General features: G+C 43.0%; 6 protein-coding genes across 8 annotated transcripts; 2 read left to right on the top strand and 4 right to left on the bottom strand.

Moving 5' to 3' along the window:
* Window positions 1-306: 306 nt before the first annotated feature.
* LOC1275477 (uncharacterized) lies at window positions 307-1,793 on the top strand. Its single transcript, XM_061655656.1, has 2 exons — window positions 307-1,035; window positions 1,109-1,793. The coding sequence occupies exons 1-2, from the start codon at window positions 826-828 to the stop codon at window positions 1,760-1,762; spliced, it is 864 nt and encodes a 287-aa protein (XP_061511640.1). The 5' UTR covers window positions 307-825; the 3' UTR covers window positions 1,763-1,793.
* On the bottom strand, window positions 1,760-2,938 carry LOC1275476 (uncharacterized). Its single transcript, XM_314723.4, has 3 exons — window positions 2,632-2,938; window positions 2,160-2,569; window positions 1,760-2,094 (listed from the first exon to the last, which is right to left on the bottom strand). Exons 1-3 carry the CDS (start codon window positions 2,842-2,844, stop codon window positions 1,866-1,868), a joined length of 852 nt encoding a protein of 283 aa, XP_314723.4. The 5' UTR covers window positions 2,845-2,938; the 3' UTR covers window positions 1,760-1,865.
* A 1,556-nt stretch (window positions 2,939-4,494) lies between these two features.
* LOC133393268 (uncharacterized) lies at window positions 4,495-5,031 on the bottom strand. Its single transcript, XM_061657418.1, has 2 exons — window positions 4,851-5,031; window positions 4,495-4,768 (listed from the first exon to the last, which is right to left on the bottom strand). Exons 1-2 carry the CDS (start codon window positions 4,958-4,960, stop codon window positions 4,540-4,542), a joined length of 339 nt encoding a protein of 112 aa, XP_061513402.1. The 5' UTR covers window positions 4,961-5,031; the 3' UTR covers window positions 4,495-4,539.
* Window positions 5,032-5,580: 549 nt separating this feature from the next.
* LOC133392975 (uncharacterized) lies at window positions 5,581-19,385 on the bottom strand. Its single transcript, XM_061655646.1, has 4 exons — window positions 19,256-19,385; window positions 7,264-7,475; window positions 6,772-7,196; window positions 5,581-6,696 (listed from the first exon to the last, which is right to left on the bottom strand). Exons 2-4 carry the CDS (start codon window positions 7,471-7,473, stop codon window positions 6,459-6,461), a joined length of 873 nt encoding a protein of 290 aa, XP_061511630.1. The 5' UTR covers window positions 7,474-7,475; window positions 19,256-19,385; the 3' UTR covers window positions 5,581-6,458.
* On the bottom strand, window positions 7,631-19,134 carry LOC1275475 (uncharacterized). The gene is made up of 3 exons (XM_314722.5): window positions 18,994-19,134; window positions 8,520-8,737; window positions 7,631-8,447 (listed from the first exon to the last, which is right to left on the bottom strand). Exons 2-3 carry the CDS (start codon window positions 8,727-8,729, stop codon window positions 7,800-7,802), a joined length of 858 nt encoding a protein of 285 aa, XP_314722.5. The 5' UTR covers window positions 8,730-8,737; window positions 18,994-19,134; the 3' UTR covers window positions 7,631-7,799.
* On the top strand, window positions 11,348-22,743 carry LOC1275474 (androgen-induced gene 1 protein). 3 transcript variants are annotated; one of them, XM_061655648.1, is made up of 5 exons: window positions 11,348-11,486; window positions 12,339-12,595; window positions 20,226-20,446; window positions 20,509-20,840; window positions 21,530-22,743. In XM_061655648.1, the coding sequence occupies exons 2-5, from the start codon at window positions 12,404-12,406 to the stop codon at window positions 21,589-21,591; spliced, it is 807 nt and encodes a 268-aa protein (XP_061511632.1). In that variant the 5' UTR covers window positions 11,348-11,486; window positions 12,339-12,403; the 3' UTR covers window positions 21,592-22,743. The 3 variants fall into 3 exon arrangements, with proteins under 3 accessions (XP_061511632.1, XP_061511633.1, XP_061511631.1); XM_061655649.1 differs by lacking the exon at window positions 11,348-11,486 and adding an exon at window positions 11,974-12,179; XM_061655647.1 differs by lacking the exons at window positions 11,348-11,486; window positions 12,339-12,595 and adding an exon at window positions 19,867-20,110.
* The last annotated feature ends 8 nt before the right edge of the window (window positions 22,744-22,751 follow it).

The raw sequence follows: 22,751 nt of genomic DNA, 5'->3' as shown, positions 1-22,751 counted from the left end.
AATTTCTTATATGCTCATCCAAAAAGAGTTCAATTTCCAACACATAAAGTTCAATTCCCTTTAGGAAATATCAAGAAAGTGTCCCAACATCATTTTTCCTAGTATGAAATCTGTATAAGTGATTGTACTTTCCACTTTATTTAGAACTACATTCAATAAATTTCACGATAAATAGTTAAATTCCTGGCGCCAACTAGCAACACACTCAAAGGCGAGTTTTATGGCTCTTAAAGAGTGAGTTATACAGTTAAATCATCATTCTAACTCATTGACACTGAATCACCCGCCGCTACTGAGCGGTTCTTCCCATCACTAACGTCAAACGTCGTACTGACCGTACCTCCTGCGAGCAAGGCTGACTACGACTGCCCAATACACGCTAAGGCAGACTTTTGCACCGCAGAAGGCTTCGTAACCATGCAACAAACCACACACAACCGACGCACATGGACACACATCGCACAGCTGTTAAGCATCAGCTGAGTCGCTACTGGCAGACTCCCAAAAGCGAGCGCACTCTATCTTCTCTGTCCGCAAAACAACCAAACCCACTCTTCCGATCTCCTCATTGCCAATCCTTCCAGCAACGGCATGCGAAATAATATTGAATAATCTTATCAGCTGTGTTTTTGCAGCAACTTACTACTCCTCAAATAACCAGCAAACCGGTGTGTGTGTGCGTGTGCACCTAAAAACAGCCTCTAATAAACACACACACAACCATTCCCAACACTGTGTGTGTCCCCTGCACTGTTTGCACATCACCGATTGCACGACAGGCATGGGAGAAAGCCGGTGATTTAGTACGCCTCAAACAAATCAGCAATGCAGAACGACACGCTCGTCCGGATCCCGGCGAACGCTTGGGAGCAGCTGCGCGATCTCTACCGGCAGGACTGGCCACGGCACGAGATTGCCTACAACAATGTGCAGAACTACATCCGGTGGATCGAGCGCGATCCGCAGATCAGTGCAACGCTTCTTGTCTACAGCCTGAACGGCAACTGGCGACAGACAGGAACCTACATAATTATAGTAAGTTTTGCCAGAGCACCTACGCTTGAACCACCAAAAGTAGTCTGTTGTACTCGTGCGCCCTTCTCAACAGGATCATACGGATGTGTTTATGTACACGCTTGACAGTACGGGCGATACGCTGAAGCGTATGCTGCTGCTGCTCGACTGGCACCACAGCTATCTGATGAACATGTGCCTGTATCGTGCCACCGTGCTGGAGGTGTATCGGTTGCATCGGCTCGAGATTGCGTTCGACAGTGCCGATCTCATCTATCACATGCCGCAGCAGGTGGCGCACCGGTTTCGATACGATCTGCCGGTGGGTCTATCGCTCCAGCGCATCCCGCCCCACTATGCCGCCTTCATCTACAACCAGTGGCTGAACAAATCGGTCGGCACCGAGTACTTCATCGAGCGGCTGCTCCGCTGGAACGTCTCGATGGGCCTGTTCTGCGAGGGCGTCCGGGAACCGCTGGCCTGGTGCATCCGGACACAGAACGGTGCGCTCGGGCTGCTGGGTGTGGTGGCCCAGCGCAAGGGGTACGGTTCGCTCGTCATAAAGGCGATCGCCCGCCGGCTAGCGGAGCAGGGGTACAGTACGTACGCGAGCGTACGGCGTACGAACGTGGCCTCGCGCAAGCTGTTCGAGAAGCTCGGGTTCCGGGCGGTCGGCGAGGCGAGCTGGCTGAAGAACATGAAGGGTACGTTCGATGGTTGCGAGCTGCGCAAGGCAATAAAGGCATGAGGCATGCGGTTCGGATTTATTTTCCTAAAAACGGTGTTGGAGTATGTTTATCAATCAGTGTCGTTGTGATCGATTCTTGTGTCTTTGGTGGGTGGAAGATATGTCACGGTTCGCGTTTGTGAAGTTTTGTCCAGTACCACAGTTCCACAGCACTGAATCCTAACTGTTCGAACAGCCTACGTGAAGCCACATTGCTTTCCACGATGTACGCCTGGGGCAGCTGATCCTTTGCGTGTAGTTCCGCTGATAGTCGTTTGATTATAGCTCGTCCCAAACCTTTGCGGCGATGATCGGGCATCGTTTGAAAAATGGCCAACGATCCCGTCTGGTCACTGAAAGGGAACCGCTGGACGGTATTAACTTTAATAATATAAAGTGGAAATACACGTATACTCACATCAAACACCAGGCAACAAGACGATCCTTAGTGTCGTACACTCCCAACGATGGATTACGATTGATCAGACGGGTTGGCAGTTTGCTGAAAACGGTATCACTATGTACCCACTGCTCTTCCACAATCTCACTATCGTCCGGGCTCACCGGGCTAAAGCGATACTCTCTTTGCAATTGCTCTTCATTGCCATCTACATCCCCACAGGGAGTCATCTGTCTGTAGCATACCATCCGCTCATCACTGTCCTTTGCGAAGGAATGCGAGCTGACGATCCGATCTACCAGCTCTCGGAAACGGGAATCGTACACCAGACTAACGATTACATCACCATCCTTCATAACTCTTCCAAGAATCCACTCCAACCCATCAGTCGTTGCTTCAAGGGTGTAGAAGAATAGCTCCTTACAATCCTGGGAAACACCGTTAAACCGTTACTTCAATATTCAAAAGATCACCTCTTGTTAGAGCTCACCCTCAGCACGAATGTTCCCGTGCTTCTCCAATCACGTGAGGGATCGGTAACCACTTGCAACTCCCCGTCCCGGGCCAACGTGCGCCAGTGATAGCAGTTATCCAGCGTGTAGTAAGTGTACGCATATCTTGGCCATTCGATGCGATACAGATCACGCAGCACGCACAACTCTTCCAGCGGGATGATCTGCAAGCTGCTAGCCTGGGGTGACATGATACGCACGCAGAGAGAGTCGAGCGAACTTACTTCAGCAAAAGTTGACACACTACTACGGGGCCGGCTAAACAATAGCGCTGTTCGTTTCCATGCAATTGTGGGGCACGTTTAGAGATAAGACGTGGGGCACGTTCAATTGTTGCCCGACTGTTGCCATATGCCGCTGCCCGTTTACCGTGCGCTTCCTTAAATGCCGACACGGCGTGATTGGCATTGCTTGTTTGCTCTTACGGCACGGCAACATTGAAGATTACTTATTCTAAATCAAAAAATCTTGCTGAAGTAAAAATGGAACTTAAAGTCTGCATAAAATATTGAAGCTAGCATATAACTTGAAGCATTGAGACATACGAATCATAGGGTCTGATCGACCAGAACTGGACCGAAGCTGAGGTGAGAAAGCTGAACAACAAAGACAGTGAGTCGATGGCACCGTTGACTGTGCGTTTTGTCTCCTTACGGGAAGAGCCTCAAGGCTTAGAACACTACATCGTCCAGTATAGGATGGAAGATTGACACGGTCGCACTAGGGAAGAAAGCGTAGAGCATAGCCAGTAGGCTTGCACTGAATAGTTTCAATCCGAACAATAGTATTAGTAGTTGTAGAGCTGCATAGCACGGATGCATATTCTAGCACCGGACAAACGATGCTGCAGTAGACGGTTTTGATGCATACCAGATCGCGAAATCCTTTGATCTTCCTGAAAAGGAAGCCATGCAGTAGATTTCTCCTAGCAAGGAGATCATCAGTATGCTCTTTAAAAGTCAGATTCGCGTCCAGCATAGCACCAAGATCCTTCACACATGCTTCCCGTTTGACAGCAGTGCTCTCTATGTAGTAGATTGCTAAAATCGGGTTCCTCCCTTGGAAGAATGAATTACAGTTGCATTTTTGGATACACACCGTCAGGCCATTGCATTTGTACCAAGGACAGAACAAATGAAAATAATATACAAAAATAGAAAATCATACAAATCAATCAAATAGATACTGCAGTTTCAAATGGCAATATTTCTAAGAAATAATTGGAATATCTCTAAAATAATATATTAACATAAAATGTTTACAACATTCGAATTTAAGAAGATTTGCAGATGAAGTTTAAAAATATATATATTGGATCAAACAAGTGCATACAAATTGCTAGAATATTATAAACTTTTAAGATTGATATAGAAAACACTATATTTCACTGACACATTTTTTTATGTTGTAAATATTTATTCGGTTTAATTGTACGCAAAAGCTAATTAAATTAATTATTTCTTCCCACCGTGCATTGCTCGCACGTTGTTATTATACAATAATGTAGCACAAACAAGTCGGCAGGCAGGCAGGCAAGCCATGCGGATTGTTGCCCTAAAAAGCCCATCGTTCCGCCTTCCCCGGTGGTTGGTCCGCCTTGCTGAGATAAGCGAATTAAAAACAGATCATCTCAATAGACGGACCTAATCAATCGATCACTCGCGAACTGGGGATCCGGATCACAGTTATGTAAACTACCGCGACCCCTCACTTGTACAGCCGTTTTCAATCACCGGCGCTGCACCGGGCCGCCGCCAGCAATTATGTGTAGTGTACTGTTTGGTTGTTTTTTGTGAATGCATTTTCTCTTTGTCGGTGCGCAACAGAGGACATCGGTGCAGTTTGCTGAGGTACGCGGTAGCTTTATTTGTGACTGCGACTATGACTTATCGTCCATAGATCTCCACCAAGAAGTCGAGCGGATTGCCGATGAATCGTGTCTGGAGGGCAATGTTGACGAATCGCTGGTACAGTCCACCGCCGACAACGTGCGCCTGGCCAGTACGGTTAAACGTGCGATCGTAAGCGCGGATGGCCGTAATGTTGTAGATGCCGGTGTAGTTTACATAGCGGCTAACCAACGCGCCGGGAATGCCGGGAGCGGCAGTCACTTGTCTAGGGAGAGATAAAACGTTAAACCTTGCATAGAAACAGGGGACCTCTTTAGTGATGGCATCAATTACGACTAAATACTTACGAGTAGAGGATACGATCACCCGTGTTGATCGTGCCCAGGATAAGATCTCCATGGATCAGACCGAAAAGGGCGACCGCCAGAAACACGCACGCGACAATGAACTTGGCCATGGTAATATCTTTTTGCAACAAGCTTGCCGTTCAACTTTGCTGTCGAATGTGTCTGTCCAGCTACAAGGCAGCACCTTTTATACTAGCGACACACATAGGTTCCTATCAGTCGTTTTGGCGCCTATCGATACAAAAAAGATTGCTGAATAAAATACCGGAAGCAGATGCCGATAAGATACAGGGAAACATGCTTTTCCAATACGAAAACGAGAAGAGCAATGTACACCGGGCGTCGGTTTGGGGCCAAGGTGGTTGCGAGGAGCGTTGATCGTCGTGCCACCTTCGGCAGTTTGATTCCCATTTGTGCGAAACGGGGTAACGAAAAGGGGGTGTGTTTTAACAATGAATAGAGGGTTAAAGCTTTGGAAGTAATCGTACTTGGATACGGTAACGGGATAACCCGGGGAACAATTGAACGTGACTCACAGGAGAATGATATTTCAAACGGATATGCATTAGGCCGTTTCCTGTTGCATTTTCAGTTAGTTCTTTCGCTAATTAATTCATTAAACCCAACGCTGATCGCTTTTATGAAAAAATATGTTAATTTCGAAGACATTATAAGTCAAAAGTGAAATATTTATTCAACTATACTAAACTAAATGGCTACATACATTCACTTTATTATTCGTGCAAGTGAGATATTTTATTCTTTAATCTAAAATGATGAACTTTTAAGTATTGCTCATACAAATTCAATGCCATGTAATACATTAAAATGTCACGAAATCAATCGTTTCACCTTCTTAATAATCGTTATGTACAGTTTATGTATAAATGTATTATAAATAATACATTTATAATGTATTCCTAAAACACAGTTTTAACATATTTGTTCTAAATTTTCTTCCTTGATTTGATTAGTTGCATCATTGCAATAATATAGCAATAAATAAGCAAAATAATAATCTTTAAACAGGTACGTACCTGTTTATGTTCCTATCAAGCGATTGGGCTGTTTTAGTTATCTTATCAACTGTTTCACCAAATTTGCCAACAATTCGTGTGATAACTAAAGCAGTTGCACGGGTTGTCCCCGAGATACGCTATTAATGTGGACCGAGCAGAAACCACATAACTCGAATTTAATGATTTTCAGGCAAAATGTTGCTAATTTTCGTGCAAGTTTGCTTGAGGCGGTAAATTTCAGCCACTAATTTGATTATTTGATATGAGTATGACCGAGGATTGCAATATTTTTGAACGATTTTTGAAATACGACCGAATGAGAATTTAGTTTGCATTCGACAATTGATGTGTCAAATCAGTACAATTTGCGCAACGAACTGTCAAATCGAGTACCTCTGATTTCGAGTATAGCAGGTACTGCGTATCTCGGGGACTACCTGTATACTGTTATTGGTTCACAGTATAGATTGTCTACGACTTTGTTTTCAAGATCAAATGCATACACATTTTTAATGTAGTGAATAGTGAAATAATATTGTAAAATTTCGTACTTATAACCCAGGACGGTTTAATATAACATCTCATTTGCTTATAGTTTTTTTTTTCCTTTTGGATTCACCACCACCCAACGGAGATTTTGTATCTTCGCAAATCCAACGCTATCGAACAATTTGATCGATTTATGATTGTCATGCAAAACGTACGCTTTGGAATCCGATCCCACACAAGCTAATCTCTTCGCCAGCTCCACCACAACCATTCGTCCGTATCCGTGCCGGCAATGTTCGGGCATAGTTTGTAGATCAGAATGAGCACCGGTTTGATCGCTACGGATTAAATAAATACTATATAAATATTGTGTATTCAGTTTTTACACAGTTCTTCCCTACCATGCAACTTACGTTAAGCACCACGAAACAAGCACACCCTTGTCGTTGAACAAACCAACATTTGCATTCAACTGTATCAACCGTTTCAGCAGCCCATATCCTGCCTCGTAGCTTATGTGATTGCGTAGCGGCCACTGTGCGTAGATGTAGTCCAAATCCTTCAACTGTAACCTTTCAAACACGAACCCAGCAGGGATAGCTGGCGAGGACAGTGCAAGCGCTTGTTCTTTAGACATGAAATAATAAGTAGCTAAATTACTACTCGCCACCGTAAGACCCCTGTCGCCGATAATTCGCTCCACCGCTGGATGGTACTTCTCAAGATAGTCCATACTGATTTCGTGGTAGGATTCCCATTCTATTTGAGACAGCAGTCTGATCAACGTAGTGCAGTTATCGTCTTGAGCTGCTGAATAAAAATAGATCTCGAAGCCATCCTAAAACAATAGGAAAGAGAGGTTGTTATTTAAATATACCTAGATCTTATAATCTATCGCAACTTACCTTCAGTGCAAATGTTCCGTCTACTCTCCAGTTGCCATTTAAGAAGTAGCATTTTACGTTCAATGGCTCATGGTGCTTGGACTTCCAGCATATGTAATTTCCCAATAGATAGTAGGCAAACTCGTGCTCCGGCCAATCGCGTTGAAACAGATGTTTTAGCTCTATCCAGTCTTTGGGAGGTATTTCTACCAGTTGATCACAGTCAGTCATCGCTACAGGCTCAGCGAGAAATGAGACTAAGAGCACACGGAGAGATAATCGACTATTTACAAGAGAGGCTCTAGATAGTGAAAGCTGATAGTACGTTCTCATTAGTTTTGCTACGCTAACAGTAGAGTGCGCAAGTACTGAAAAACTGTGAGGTTGATTATTGTCGCAATTTTAACGTATTTTTGCATTTATTTTATTTTATATATATATTCCATTTTTTATGATTTTCAAGGACATATTTTTAAAGATGTTTTACAAAATCAGATCACATTTCACCATGTATGAGTGTTTTTTTTTCTCCTATACGTGTGATAACTAGTTTCCTCCTAATCCTTCCATTCTCCTGCCACAGTCGGTAAAGTTCTCACCCAATACGCTTCGCCGTCGTGTTTAAAGCCAATGCGCTCAAACATTTTCTTCGACGGTACATTCGCCGCATTAACCAATGCAAAGCAATCCTGCCCAAGATTGGCGATTTGTTTGGCCACCGCAATGGCGACCACCGTTCCAAAACCTCGCCGCTTATACTCCTCGTCAACCTGCAGTGCACCGAGCGGACCGGCCTGCAGTCGGAAGCACCAGGCCACCAATTTACCCGTAGCGCACTCGTACAGTCCGGCGTTCGGGTTCCAGGCGGCCAGCCGCTGCAAAAAGAACAACGAACCCTGGTGCCGGTTGGGCCAGACGTCGTTCGCTGTGGACGCATCATCCGCGCTTAGCGCTTTCAGTTCAAATCCCTCCGGCACGGACAGCTGCAGTGCATCGCATTCCGCTTTCGGCATGTAGTACAGGAACGTTTCACTGTCGTACTCCTTCTCAAGACCTTTAGCGGTGATCACATTGATGACTGGGGCTCGATGGCGCGAAAGTAAGGAGCTCACTTTAAGCCCGCCGCTCCAGTCAAGCAGATGAAGTGCTTTCTCCAGTACGCAGTTCGTTGGATCCAGACTGTATGCAAACAGTTGATAGCGATCCTAGTGTATGTACAAAACGAAACAAAAATGTGAAATACGCGACAAAACGATCGATCGTTAGCTGTAACGTACCACTATTAAGTAAGTTCCATCCTCTCGCCAGCTGCCATTCAAACAGTAAATGGTGAGATTTTTAATGCCACTATCCTTTTCGTACCACCGGATGAAGTTGTCGACCGTTGCGTAGGCCACATGATGTTCCGGCCAGTTGAGGCGATAGAGATCACGAAGTTCAGTCCACTCGCTCGGAGGAATGATGCAAAGTCGGTCCGTGGCTTCCATCGTGCGTGCTGCAAATGAATCATATAGATAAGCATGGCAAGATAGAATCATCTGGGAGGCGTATGACGAAATTATTCTTCACTATGGGCTTTTCTCAAGCGTAGCGTGCACAAACTCGCATAATAATAATAATAATATTTTTACAGTAAACAGTGTCAATGTTCTCAATAACAATAATTTAATGTTTAGCGTATTAAATCATATTTTATATTAAATACAAAATGCACTTACCATATACTTCATATTTATTCATAAACTGTACCGAAACAACGATCTAATAGTTCTTTGTTGACATTGTAACCGCTGAAAATCGTTTGAATTGCTCATTTTAAAGCACTGATCGAGCAATGACCATGCCTCGGGCAGCCTGCGGGTGAAATGCAACGGTTCAAGGCAAAACAAATGCAACCATCATCATAGTGCAGCGTAATAGACTGCACTCACGCAACTAGTTTCAATATTGTTGCTGAGTAAGAGAAAAGCTTCCCAAACATACGATCAGTTGTTGAGCTTTGCCTTGACGATCAAAACGTCTAAACTCCGGAACCGCCTGACTAGTTCGACTTTTTATTGCAAGAATACATTTTGTTATTCGTTTTAAATGTACAAAGAAGGATATCTTAGTGTGGAACACTGTTCGAGAGCTTTCAAAACAACCACAGCACGACGTAGGCTCACGTACAGCATAATGCTCCTAACGGAAGTGTTTGCTATGTACTACGATTTTGTCTACACCGATAAGCATCTGGCAGGGTTGGAGGAAATCGGGAGCTTGTTGGCCGCTAGTGAAAAGTTTCCACTGCCGCTGAAGGGACGGGTCATATTTCTAACCTACTGGAATTTGGTAAGCTCGCACATTTATAACCGTTTTAGGCAAACATTATTTACTAGTTTATTTATAAGAAATCTTCATAAAGAAAAAAAAAGATATTTAGTAAACATTTTTTGGTTTATACGATACAAAAAAGTAATATAATAAAAAATGGTATAGACTAGTGGTGGGAGTTTGGAATCGGACCTACCTAATTCCGATTCTGTATTCGGTACCAATTCCGGATCCGATTCCGATGCTGGATACGATTCCGAATCCAGGGCCAATTCCGGAGCCGATTCCGGAGCCGATTCCGGAGCCGATTCCGGAGTTGACTCCGGAGCCGATTCCGGAATCGGAATAGGTTACAAATTAGAATCGGCTCTAAATCGACTTCGGCTCAGAATCAACCTGGGAATCACAATTTGTAAAAGAATTGAAAGAATTGAGAAACTTTTACCAGGAATCACCGGTAAAAGAATCAGAATTGACTTCAGAATTGAAATTAGCTCCAGAATGAGAATCAGTTCCTCAATTGAAATAAGAAATTTTAATAGAAATTTTAATCAGTCCGGGAATCTCTATGAGAACGGATCGTTTAGAAGTAAATTTTGATTCTTTGTGGCTATCAATACGTAGCATTTTTGGATCCAAACGTCTCTAATTTCGGAGTCAATTCCGATTCCGGAGACGATTTCGATTCCAAAACCGATTCCGATTCCAGAACCGATTCCAATTCCGGAACCGATTCTGATTCCCAAACCGATTCTGATTCCGGATCCGATTTCGATTCCGGAACCGATTCCGAATCCGGAACCGATTCCGGAGCTGATTCAGGAACCAATTCCGGTGCCGATTCTGGAATCGATTTCGGAAACTAGTACCGGACCTACTATCCGGTATAAATTCCAGAAAACTTCGGAGCTAGCTGGAATCGATACCGATGATAACTCCATTTTTACCATCACTAGTATAGACGATAAGAGAGATTGAAAGATTTCACCAGATGAGTAAAAATGGGAGTTTGACGCCTCTGGAATGAACTAGCTTGTATGAGATTATGGAATGAAGGAAGTGTAAATTCAATAAAGCTCGATTTGTTTAGTTTTTTAGCTTTTCGCATGTAGGTGTCTTTCTTCGGTGGGATGAAAAAAAATCTCACTAAATTTCTACAATCTTTAAAGTTTAAGATAGCACCCGTTTAAAAGTATATTTGCTGAGCAACTAAATACATTGACAAGCGATTGACAATACATTGATAAGAGCTGATGAAGAAAATCTGCATTATTCCCTCTTATTAAGTAATTAAGTATTTCAATGTTTTGAATACATAAATTGTTTTCAAAATAACCATCTAACCAACCAAATTTAAATACAATCAGATACGAAACACACGAAACGCGATAAACGCGTGAACATACACGCTCCGTTCTGCGCTATGGCCAAAATTCTCTCATTTGCTGCCGCTACTGCACAACAGCTGCGTTGAGTGCTGTTCCACTCTTGCCTTCTCACGCACGATATGTATATTTAATGGCAAAAGTGTCATCTTCGCTCACCTTCCCAAAAATGTGAGACCAACAAGGAGTACGGGGCGCCTCCATCACTTCATTCCACGCAGCAAGAGCGCAATGGTTGCGCATTTTTTTGCCTATCTCCCTCTCTCTAACTCACTCACTCTCTCTCTCTCTCTCTCTATCTCTCTCTCTCTCTCTCTCTCTCTCTCTCTCTCTCTCTCTCTCTCTCTTTCTCTCTTTCGTATCATTTGCTCTTCATTTTCATGGCAACCAACACTCATGCACACATCACTGTGCACTACCATTCCCAACTGTGCAGCAGGCAGCGCGCGGTTCACGCAACATCACGCTCATTCATTCGCGTGCTGTCGACAGTGGTGTTCGTTCTCCATAATACGTACGAGTTTTTAGGTGAAAGTTGAAAGCAGCGTGAGTGTTCTATGAAAGTGTGCTGACACCAGCAGCAGTTCTGTTGCTGGCCTAATTTTACTTCAACTCCCAAAGGGTGCCCATTGAAACGTGATAAAAATGTGAAGTTGGTGAAGTGTATCCATTTCTCATCAACCTTAAAGCACGTGTAGCACCCTCTCCAATACCAACCAAGCAGGCAGATTCCCACTATTAAGCACTGCAAGAGAGTTTATAATACTCTCTCCCAGCACACAAAACAAAGAGTGAACACTAAGACAAAGCTTGCTTTGCTTTCCTTTACATCCTTTTGCTGCTGCATCCGTCCCAGCTCACTTGGGGGGGCAGTCAGTAATCAAACGTCACCGTGTGGCTGTGCCTTGAAATTTCGAACTTCCGCGCAGACGTTTCTGTGGCCTTTTGAAAGAGAGAGAGAAAAAAACACAACCCAACCGCATTCCGTGACCGCATCATCGGCACAAGGAATTGTGTTACAGTGAGAAAATTTGTTTCCCCCTTTTTCCTGTTCTGTCTGGTCGCAGTTTCTCCCTCATCTTACGGTTGCGTGTGGCAAGTGGTCAAAGTGAACAAAACAATCGTACATCAGCTCCACTTTGTGTGCGTGTGTGCTGGAAGTGAACAAATTGTATGTTATTTTGTACGCTCCTAATGAGCCGTTGTTGCCCTTCCGTGTAGGTGTATCCTGGTTTTGTAGTAAGTGTCAAGTGCAGTGGAAAGATACGCAAGCTAACGAGCAGACGGGGCAGCATTGGGCCAAACAGACACGAAAACAGCTGTGCCCCTGCTGCTGCGATACGTTTCCTTGTCCGTATTTTTCAACCAAACGGGGTTTTTTTATTCTGTTTTTTTAAGTGGTTAGGTGTTCTTTACTATCAACAACCGTGTAATTACGCAAACGGTATTATAAAGCGGACAGAATGTCTAGCGTGCAACTGTACAAGCTGCCCGCCTTCGTCATCACGTGGCATCTGATCGCGTTCGGGCAGTACGGGTACGCGATCTACTTCGATCGCTTTTTCGTCCACATCCCGGACGATCTCGACATGCCGAAGATGATGCGACCGACGGAGTACGGTGGACGCTCCAAGTTCTTGACCTACTGGTGTTTGGTTAGTATCACAATAGCAAATTTGAATTTAAATTTAAGCCCTTTGTTTAATCAATAACCATAGCTTTATGCACGGAGTAGTATGCTGCAGCAAGAAATGATTTTTTTTTTAAATAGCACTCATACAAATATTTCCAGCAATATTAAAATGTTTCAAATAGACGTATTTACCACAGCGTTTACTATATCAACATAAACATTTTCGAGTAAAAAATGAAATGAGCGATCGATGGAAAAAGTTGCCGTAAATATGCAACTGTCCAAAATTAGAAAAGCATCTCAAGGTCAGCGAATCGCACAAACAAAACACACTCCCGCGCGTACCGAGAAGAGCGAAAACATGCAGACACTTTCCAGCCAATGTAAAACATTCCAACGGGTTGGGAACATTCGGAGTTGTGTCCAAAAGTTTGCACATTTTTTGCATGGCATATCCTTCCTTCCCTTCCACTTCCACTTTCCGAACGGGGGAAAGAGTTGGAAAACACCATCAAAATCATCAACAACACATCAACTCGCGAAATTCGTTATGGCAAGCGGATCAATAAAGCGAAAGATTTATGGGTGGCTTCCGTAGCCCGCATTAGGGCGGGTAAGGTCGAAAGGCACCAGTCCGCCGCTCCAGTGTAAAAAGCAGTACCACCTAGTAAGAAAAAAAGAAAACGAAGAGCGCACCGCAATTCCCCGCACACGAAATAGCGCAAACTTTTCGCCGGATCGTGTTTCCGTTTCGTGAAATTTTGGGTTTTGTTTAAACGTTTCCCTTCCGCCCGGAGAGCACTTGTTACGCCCGCTGCACGAACGGTACGCAGCACGCAGGCACGCACGCTGCTGGTATAATAAAAAAGGGGGAAAACACTTCGGTTGATGATAAAATGTACGCAATTTGTTAAAAATAAAATCCCAACATAAACAAAGCTAGGTTCACCGGCAGACGGTGGTATCACGGAGTGGTGGCGGCTTTTGGAAAATCGACAAGCATTCGATTTGCCTGCTCTAGGGGGGCCCCCTGGGCGATCTGGTAGGCGATAATGACCGGGACCATTATCGCCCTGTTGCTGCTGACGCCCGGTACGGTTGCAGGTGCGTTCGGAAAAGCTATCCGGCAATACCGTAATGTTGTTTTTGTGTTTTTTTTGTAAAAGGATTCCATGGAGACGCCTGGTGTTTGGTAAATTGAGCGATTTTTTTTACAAAGAAAATAAACGTTTGGCAATTATTTCAATTTGAACCTAAAGTTATATTCAATTTTTTGTTTTATAATATTTTTATTACATTACTTTCTTAAGTATTTTGCAATACATTATTGTATGCAACAAAGAAAATAAACAAAAATATATTGTAATGCTTTTGGCACGCATGACAAATCACCAACAACAATTACAGGGGTTTTCAGCGATTCTTCATAGTACTCTTCTATTTGCCGTAACGTCCTACTCGGACATGCCGGCCTATACATGCTTTCGAGACTTAATTCATTACCACGCAGCCGGACAGTCAATCCTTGCTTCGGGGGAATGGTCCATTCTAGGATTGAACCCATGACGGGCATGTTATTGAGTCGTTCGAGTTGACGAATGTATCACGGGACCGCCCATCTCATAGTACTCTATTGCATTCTTTTAGGACAAATGCTATAGGAATTTTCAAGGAGCCTGTGTCCAAAACGGGTACCATAGAGTAAAATTCCCATCGTATAAAGTTAATTTCCCATCAGAAAGAGTGAAGGAGTGAAGTCCCACCAAATACTGCAAAAACCCTGTAAAACGAATGATAACCCATGTGCAGATATTGCATTGTTCCGGTACGGGACGCTGTTACTTACTCATTGTAACAGTATCTATTTCTGTGCACAACAGTCGTACTGCTTCTGTTTTGCGTGTTTCGGGTATATTTTGATGAAACAATTAATTACTGCCACTCCTCTTCTCTGCTGGTCATTTGTTGAAGGTCAACGGTTGTATATAATGGTGTGTGTGAGAGAGGGAGAGAGAGAGAGAGATATAAATATAGAGAGATAAATTGATAGCCTTTAAGTAAATGTCACTAAACTCATTTGGTTAATTTGTAACATGAAATTTAAACGACGTTATTTCCAGTGTTTTAAATTTATTATTATATTTTCTTCTATTGCTTTTTTTCTGCATTTGCCGAGTTCAATTCTTTTCTAAGATAAAGCTAATTCATTGCTAACAATAAACTTTTGATGTCACAAAAGACCTTAAATATACATTTTTTTAAGGTTTTTATTGCAAACATTGTTTAGTTGGCAACAATACAATTTTGAAAGCTATTTAAGAAAATCCTCTTTAAAATTTCAAATTTACGATACTTCTTTATTATATAAAACTTCACTTTATATAAATACTATTAATTTAATATTTTTTTCTATCACTAAAAGTGAGAGTATGAAATTTCTTCTACACGGTTCTACGAATGTCCAAGCTATTAATGAAAAGGTGAATGAAATGACCTCCTAATTTCACCGAATCATAACAAGAACTACTATCGATCCACTTTTACGCGTCTACCCGGCAATCGAGCCACCACGGCACAGTGTGTGAGGTCATTGGTAAAGATCACCTTCCCATAAGCCACTTGAGACGGGCAGACCCGAACCTCGGAAGCAAATGCAATTCGACATTGGTCGGCCTATTCGGTATGCTCCAAAAATCGATACACACGGAACACGTACGTTGCTCCGTTCAACCTTTCTTGTACTGTTTCGTTCGTACGCCGTGCCTGGAAGTTGCATCGGAATGAAGACGATGACAGGGCGGGAGGGGGGGATAGTAGAGGTTTGGAACAAATCACATAATCACTTTAACGACTTTGTCCCCTCTGGATGACGGCACCAAAGTGTTACGCAAACTGCCGGCAAACTTTGACGGCTTCCAGTCTGGAGCCGTCGGTGGTCCAGGAGAGGTGTGACCGTTTGCTAAGTTTTTGTTGTTTTTTTTTTAAATACCGTTACTACAAACAGCTGGCCGCACTTTTTAACGAGAGTTTGGTGTCATACACAGGAAATCCGTTATTAATATTGGTGACGATTGCTTTCGATTATTGCAATAAAAGCTAGGTCAATCTCTAGAGTAAACATACTGACTAAAACTGCATTTTCTAAGTTATTCAGGGTATTGTGAGATAATGTCCATATCAAACATATTGCAGCCGGACAAATGGAAAATAAAATAAATAAATAAATAATGTAACATCAAGCAATAAACCCCCTTACATTCCCTATTCTATGAACAATAAGACAAGAAACAATCTGATGATGTTCTTAAACCATTTCCCACGAAAAGTCCTTAAAATAGCTGTTATTACTTTAAAAAAAACTAACTAATTTACGCAGTTTTACATGAGTTAGCATTAATTTCTCAATTAAATCAATTAATCAATTGGCCGGTCTGGTGGTACAGTCGTCAACTCGTACGACGTAACAACATGCCCGTCATGGGTTCAAGCCCCGAATAGACCGCGCCGCCATACGTAGGACTGACTATCCTGCTATGGTAACAATAAGTCACTGAAAGCCAACCTCACTTCACTAGTGGGTACATTCAGGCCTTGACCGACAGCGGTTGTTGTGCCAAAGAAGAAGAAATAAAAACATTAAAATAAAATGTAATCCCAGGAGTACAAAAACTATTCCACAAATGTTATTCCAAAGTACTGTTGCTTCTTATTGGGCGTACTAGGCCTCTAAATCTGCCATAGCTACTCATTGATCTTAATACCAGTCATTTTATAGGTTTCGCTGTATAGTTGAATAAACTGTCTTGAGTATCAGGGACTCGATCCATTCAAAATTTGCGCCCATCAGAGGCATATTTTGGATTTCATGATTGATTTATTCCAGAAATAAGGAAATATTTCCATACAAGAGTGCTATGTTTAATTATTGGATGATGCATACATACAGTCAAACAAAATACAATACAAACGTTCATTTTTTGTTTATAAGATATAAAGCACTAAGAAAAGAACGAAAATAGCTACCATTAAATGATGGTGGAATAAACCGGACAAAATGATTCAATTTCCCTTCTAACCTGTCGTATAATACGTACTATCATCATACAGGATAGCATGTATGCATGCATGCAGGACCGCTCGAACTGAAGCTGTATTCAAAACATCATTCCACCCAACAGTGACACCTGACCTCGGTCAAACAAGAAGGGCCCATCATTATTACCTTCCCTCACTGGATCCGGTTGGCAAAAGGTGAACAGAAACAAAACAAAAAAAAAGATAAGCAAAATGTAACGATGCTGTGCTGTTGATTGGTGCACTTACTACATCCAGCGGAAAGCACACACACTTGCCCGCCATGGTGCGCTTGTCAAGATTACCTCTCGCAAACAAACAGAACGCCCGTGATCCGTGACACATGCACCACGGTTGCGCCCACACTTGATGGTAACCATATGCCATCAAAACACCAGAAACACCTTGGCCTGGCTTGTGTGAGTGTGTGTGTTTGCGCAAAGGTAACATTCCACACAACACGATGCGGATACCGGTTGTTTTTATAGAGTCTACAATAAAATGTAGTGCTCGGTGTTGGTAGATTACGGAAACGAACGCAGAAATGAATGGTTTTTCCTTAAACGCGCCATCTGCAGCATTTTGAGGGCCGGTATAAAATCTCAACGGGGTACATGTTTCATTCAATCCACAAGGCTCTTTCTTAAAGCACTTTAAACACTACAAATAGATTTACATTTGCAGACAAATGTATAACCGATATGCATAACGTTTAATAAAATTTTTTTAATAAAATGTCTTAAAATGTTATCTACCATCAGCAACGATTAATAATTCACATAGGAACTTTGGTTAATTATTACATATTCAGAAGGTATATTTAAGTAGCACGGCCTAACCGTTCCTCCTTAATAAGCATCCGGGTATGTTGAACCATAATAAGCTCTGGGTTGATAAGCTTTGCAGCTCGAGACTGTTCCAGACCGATACAACTTCCTGACCCTGGGGGATGGATAGTCGTCCTTCAATAATTAATCGAATCAAGCCAATCAAATAGTCCTTGTTCGGACCTAATCTGTTACTGTCGACGGAGTAGATTGTCCTTGGAGGGTTTTTTGTACAAATGGTACAATTTTCAATGATTTACCCAACTCACCAGTATCTGGAGGTCTAATATGGTCGATCAATTTTCTATACTGTTAATATTATGCGGTTTTATAATCATTAAATAATCCAAAACTTAAAAAAAAGTAATGAAAAACAGTTTACACAATTTCTCATAGTGAATGGATAGCATTTTTTCAGTGTTAGTTTGTTTGTTAAATACAGTCTCGAAAGCCTGTATAGGCCGGCATGTCCGCGTAGGACGTTACGCCAAATAGAAGAAAAAGAAAAAGAAGAAGAAGAAGAAGAAGAAGAAGAAGAAGAAGAAAATAGTAAATTTAGGCGATCCCACCAAACAACGTGCCCGTCGTGAGTTCAAGCCTCGCATGGACCGTCTCCCCTTAGCAAAAAAAAAACAGCCTGGCTACGTGGACTTGCAAAGAAGTCTCGAAAGCCTGTATAGCTGGCATGACCACGTAGGTTGTTACGCCAAGAAGAATAATGAGAAGCTCAAGTTCTATGAATCTTTGGAGATCAATTGAGATTCATGAATACTTAGAGATTCGTGAATCTATCGAGATTTCTTGTGAAATTCATAAATCTTTCGAGATTCTTGAGTCTTCTTTCTTTAGAGATACATGAACAAATTGGAGATTGACAAATCTTTCAAGATTCGTGAATATTCTGAGATTCATGAATCTTTGGAGATGTATGAATCTTTGCAACCGAGATTCAGATTAATTGAATTATTTCCAAGATTCATTCTGATTCATGAACTTGAATCAGTTTTGCCTAACACTAATCTGCTCAATGATAGTTCTAAGAAGGGAAAAGAGTTGTCATCATTAGTTAAACAGCAGTATATATGACGTTTGAACGGCACTTTACCAACCACTGGGCTATTGGGCAAACGTGCCAGTCTCTACAAAACCGGATAGAGTTGGATTCCCATCCGTACTGCCCCCTTTAAGCATCATCTTTTTACTATCATTTGGTTATTTGGCGATAAAACCTCTTTTTGTTGGATCTGATTTAAGTCAAAGAAATATAAAATTATTAACATGATATGAAGCTAGCCAAAATGATTACAGTTTGATAGCAATAGACAGTAATAACAATTTGCGAACACCTTTTCTACAATGTTCGACATTATGGTGTGTGTTTTTACACCAACCACCAAATGCTTATTTTATCGACGACAAGGGAAAGTTATTTTCTCTCTAAAAATACAATCAAATCTACTGCAGCACGCAGAAACCCATTACGCCGAGAGGATGCAAGATTGTAAAAAACAATACTCACCGATTCTTCCGCTTTCCTCTCCGTACACAAGAAATCAACCAAGGCGGTGAGAGAGTTCAGCGAACTTTGCGTGCATTCCAATGACCGAATCAGCTGATACGGCGGGGCAAGGCAAGGCACTATCGATGAGGAAGCACTGCGGGATGCCACTGAACCAACGTGAACCAATAGTCGATAGTATTTTGCACTTTTTGCACAGGCAAATGTTCCACTTGAAGACACTTCAACCCGTACGAGATACAGCAAATGACTAATTACCTACCCTTTGTATGGGATGCGTTGTTGTTTTGTTTTTACTTCATACTCTATCACTAAATGTTTGCTAGTTTGCAATCAATCACAGCATTTCACAGCGTTATAGGGGGTGGTGGTGTTGGGCACGGAACACTTTGTTTATTTGTGCAGCCGTCTTGGGGGGGTAAGATTTCAGAAAGCGCTGAATTGCGCACGCCTGCCTCTCTTTTCTCTCTCTCGCTCGTTCGGGAGGGCTAACTGGCAGCTGTCAAAAATCTGGCTGAAAATGTCAACAATCACGCACACAGGCCTACAGACGGAGCGACGTTGTTTTCTGCTCGTCTGACGGGGGCCCACTTTTTATTAGAGCCACTTTCCCCCCTCCCGGGTGGTCAAAGTACAGTGTGTTTGATTGCTCCAGCTTCAGACTATCGGTGGCGTCAAGTTAATCAACCGCCCGCCGTCTTTAAGACCCTCTTTGCGGAAAGATGCACAGTCATCTACAGCGCGGCACTCGTCAGTGATACAAACCCGCCGCTAGTGTGAAGAAGGAACTGCTGCTGCTGTACCGCGTCAAGTGTTCTCGGTCGTCGCCCGTTTGAGGGAAGAGCAGCTAAAAGAAAGAAAAAAAGGGCACAAGAAATTCTATCACCTCGAGAGCGATTGAATCATCCTCTAATCAGCGATGGCCAAATCCAAGTCTAGCGATGGCTATCAGCGCGGCGTTTACGGTGCACTCCGTACGCTGATGCACTTCATCGTGGCGGTACAGTTCTCGTACGGCATTTACTACGATTTTACGTACGTCCACTTTCCACCCGGCATGCTGCGACCGGGCGGAGAGTTTGGTGGCAAGCTGAAGTTTCTCACCGTATGGGATGCGGTACGTGCCGTGGGGAGCTTTGATCCGTTGATGATGCCCTTCCTCTCATATACCTGCTCAGTTTATCCAAACTTTCACTAAAACAGAGCCCTTTCCTATGCAACTTTGCTTTCAGATTCTACAAGCAGTTTACTTCACCATTTGTCTGCTGAATGATTTCATCGGTACCAACGAGGTCGCCCCGAAGCGGATGCCACTCATCCGCAAGCTGAAGGACTACATGCTGGCTGCGTTCGCTTTCCCGGTGGCGTTCAATGTCGGTGTTACCTTCTGGACGCTTATGGCGATCGACCGCGAGCTCGTCTTCCCGAAGGCACTGGATGCCGTATTTCCTGGGTATTTGCGTTTGCAATTCCTTGTTGTTTTTCTTTCTTTAACACAACTTCCCACCTTTCCAGCTGGCTCAATCACGTCATGCATACCAACATCGTGATCTTCATGGTGATCGAGATTTGCACCAGCTTCCGGCAGTATCCGTCGCGCAAGGCCGGCCTTACCGGGCTGGGCATCTTTATGGCCTCGTACCTCGGCTGGCTGCACGTGGTGCGCCACTTTGGCGGCATCTGGGTGTACCCGGTGCTGGACGTGCTGAATCTACCGCAGCGCATCCTGTTCTTCGCCGTCAGTCTCGGCTTTTGCGTCGGCCTGTACCTGCTGGGCGAGTTCTTTAACAATCTGATCTGGACCAAGGAGCTGAAGCAGCTGCGGGCGGCCACAGCCGGCGGCGCTAGTAAGAAGACCAAGTAGACGACGAACCTCGACAGCCGTGCCCCGGTGCCGAGTGACCGCGTTTTATCCTGTTTCTTTTTTTTCGTTGGCCTTGTTTGCATGCAACCAAGGGGGGGGGGGGGGGGGGGCACCAATGTACTGTCCCTTCCCAAATGCGTACAAAACAGCTGCATCGGAAGGGCGAGAGTGTGCATTTTTATTTAATTTAATACAAACATCTTGTGATCGTGTAGCGTTCGTCCCATGAGTGAGTTGTGAGTTTGTTGTTTTGCTTTTACTACCATCACCACCATCACTTACATCCGGCAACCGATTTGGGATGGTGTGCTCGTACGTTCCATTTTTTTGTGCATTTAAATTTTTAAACCATTGAAAGCGGATAAGCAGAAGCGCAAGCATTTACGGCTTCAAAACATGTGCGACTACTAACCAGCGTGTCATGGGAGCACCCACGTGCGTGTGTTTGTTTGAGGGTTGTTTTTTGTTTTGTTTTTTGTCCAGTCCCGTGTTCGTCTCGAGAAGTGATACATGCATGCATTTCGTGTGTAAGTTTGACAAAAAAAAAAAAACAAAATCGCAGTTGCATTTCGGCAAACTGTTTACTACAATACAAGTTTCATTTTTTTTCTTTCCCCCTTTAAAATATCGCCCCAATTGTACTGTGCACACATTCCCGCTCATCTTTCCCAGTGTCTCAACCGATGGTGCTTGATGAGGCATCCACCAAACTCGATACGATTAATATTGTGTAACGCGACGAGAGAGTGGTAGAGGGACACACCCATCCACACACGAGCAAGATTCTTTCTGTGCAGCATCGCTAAGCGTCAATAAGGGTATAGCAACATAGCAATTAAGCAACAAACACACACACAGATAAATAAGCGCATTTGCATTTACAACTAGTATAATTGTATTTAAAAAGAGGCAAACCTGAGAACTTGAGAGCTTGGGGTGAAATCTGGTGGCAGTCGACCAAACCAAAGTAGTAGGTACTTCTAGTACAGTGTGTGTGTGTGTAACTCATCCTCATTCATTAAGCGTTGTATTTTGCAGCCATCCTTTTGCTTGCATTCGATGTGTGTTGGTTTTTGTCATGTACCATGTCGTAGGCGTTTATATGCATTTAAAGGCAATTTTTCACTGTTATATGCACCCAACACCACCCAGAAGGGAGAGGAACCGCTATTGAGGTATAGCTCGTTTAGCAATTTTTTGACGAATTTAGATGTGAATAAATTTAGCACTCGTTTTTGTGTGTTTGTGTATGTAATACCGAATAGGGAACGGAAATATACTTGCAAAATTATATAGAGCTACACGAAAAAAAAACAAGCAAATTGAACTCAAACTCATCCAACTACTTCCATTCTGCGATTCTGTAATATTTGGAATGTTTGGGGCGGTGCAAAAACGAGCGCATGATCTATCTAATATGCGAAAAAATGGTGAAAATTATTTACAATAACGTCATGCTATAGCTGAAACGGTGGGTGGTACACGTACGAATCCGCCCCGGCAATTGGGCAAAACATTCTATTTCGGCCACCTATATTTCGTTCTCATCATCATTACCCGCTGTGTAGCATCTATTTAAATGTTGTCGTGAATGTCATTGTCATTGCTGTACGGGTAATATCTCGGCCCTTTCGCCAGCACAGCACATACCGTAGATAGAGCAATACCGTAAAAAAAGGAAAAGGAAATTAGAATATTAAAATGGGACAAATATTCAAATTTTGTGCAAAACCCTCTTCCGCGTTCGGTGAGCAAACGAGCGGCGGGGGCAAGAGCAAACAAAAAACTAGCGTTTAGTAGGATGATGGTGCGGTGTCATTTTACAACATTCATTCGACTTGCTTATTATATAAATGAAAATACAATAAAAGTACTGGAAAATCATACGCATGTA

The sequence above is a fragment of the Anopheles gambiae genome, chromosome 3, assembly GCF_943734735.2.
Source record: "Anopheles gambiae chromosome 3, idAnoGambNW_F1_1, whole genome shotgun sequence".
Taxonomy (NCBI): Eukaryota; Metazoa; Arthropoda; class Insecta; order Diptera; family Culicidae; genus Anopheles; species Anopheles gambiae.
The sequence above is the reverse complement of the archived record's forward strand: the minus strand, read 5'-3'. Positions and strand labels throughout refer to the sequence as shown.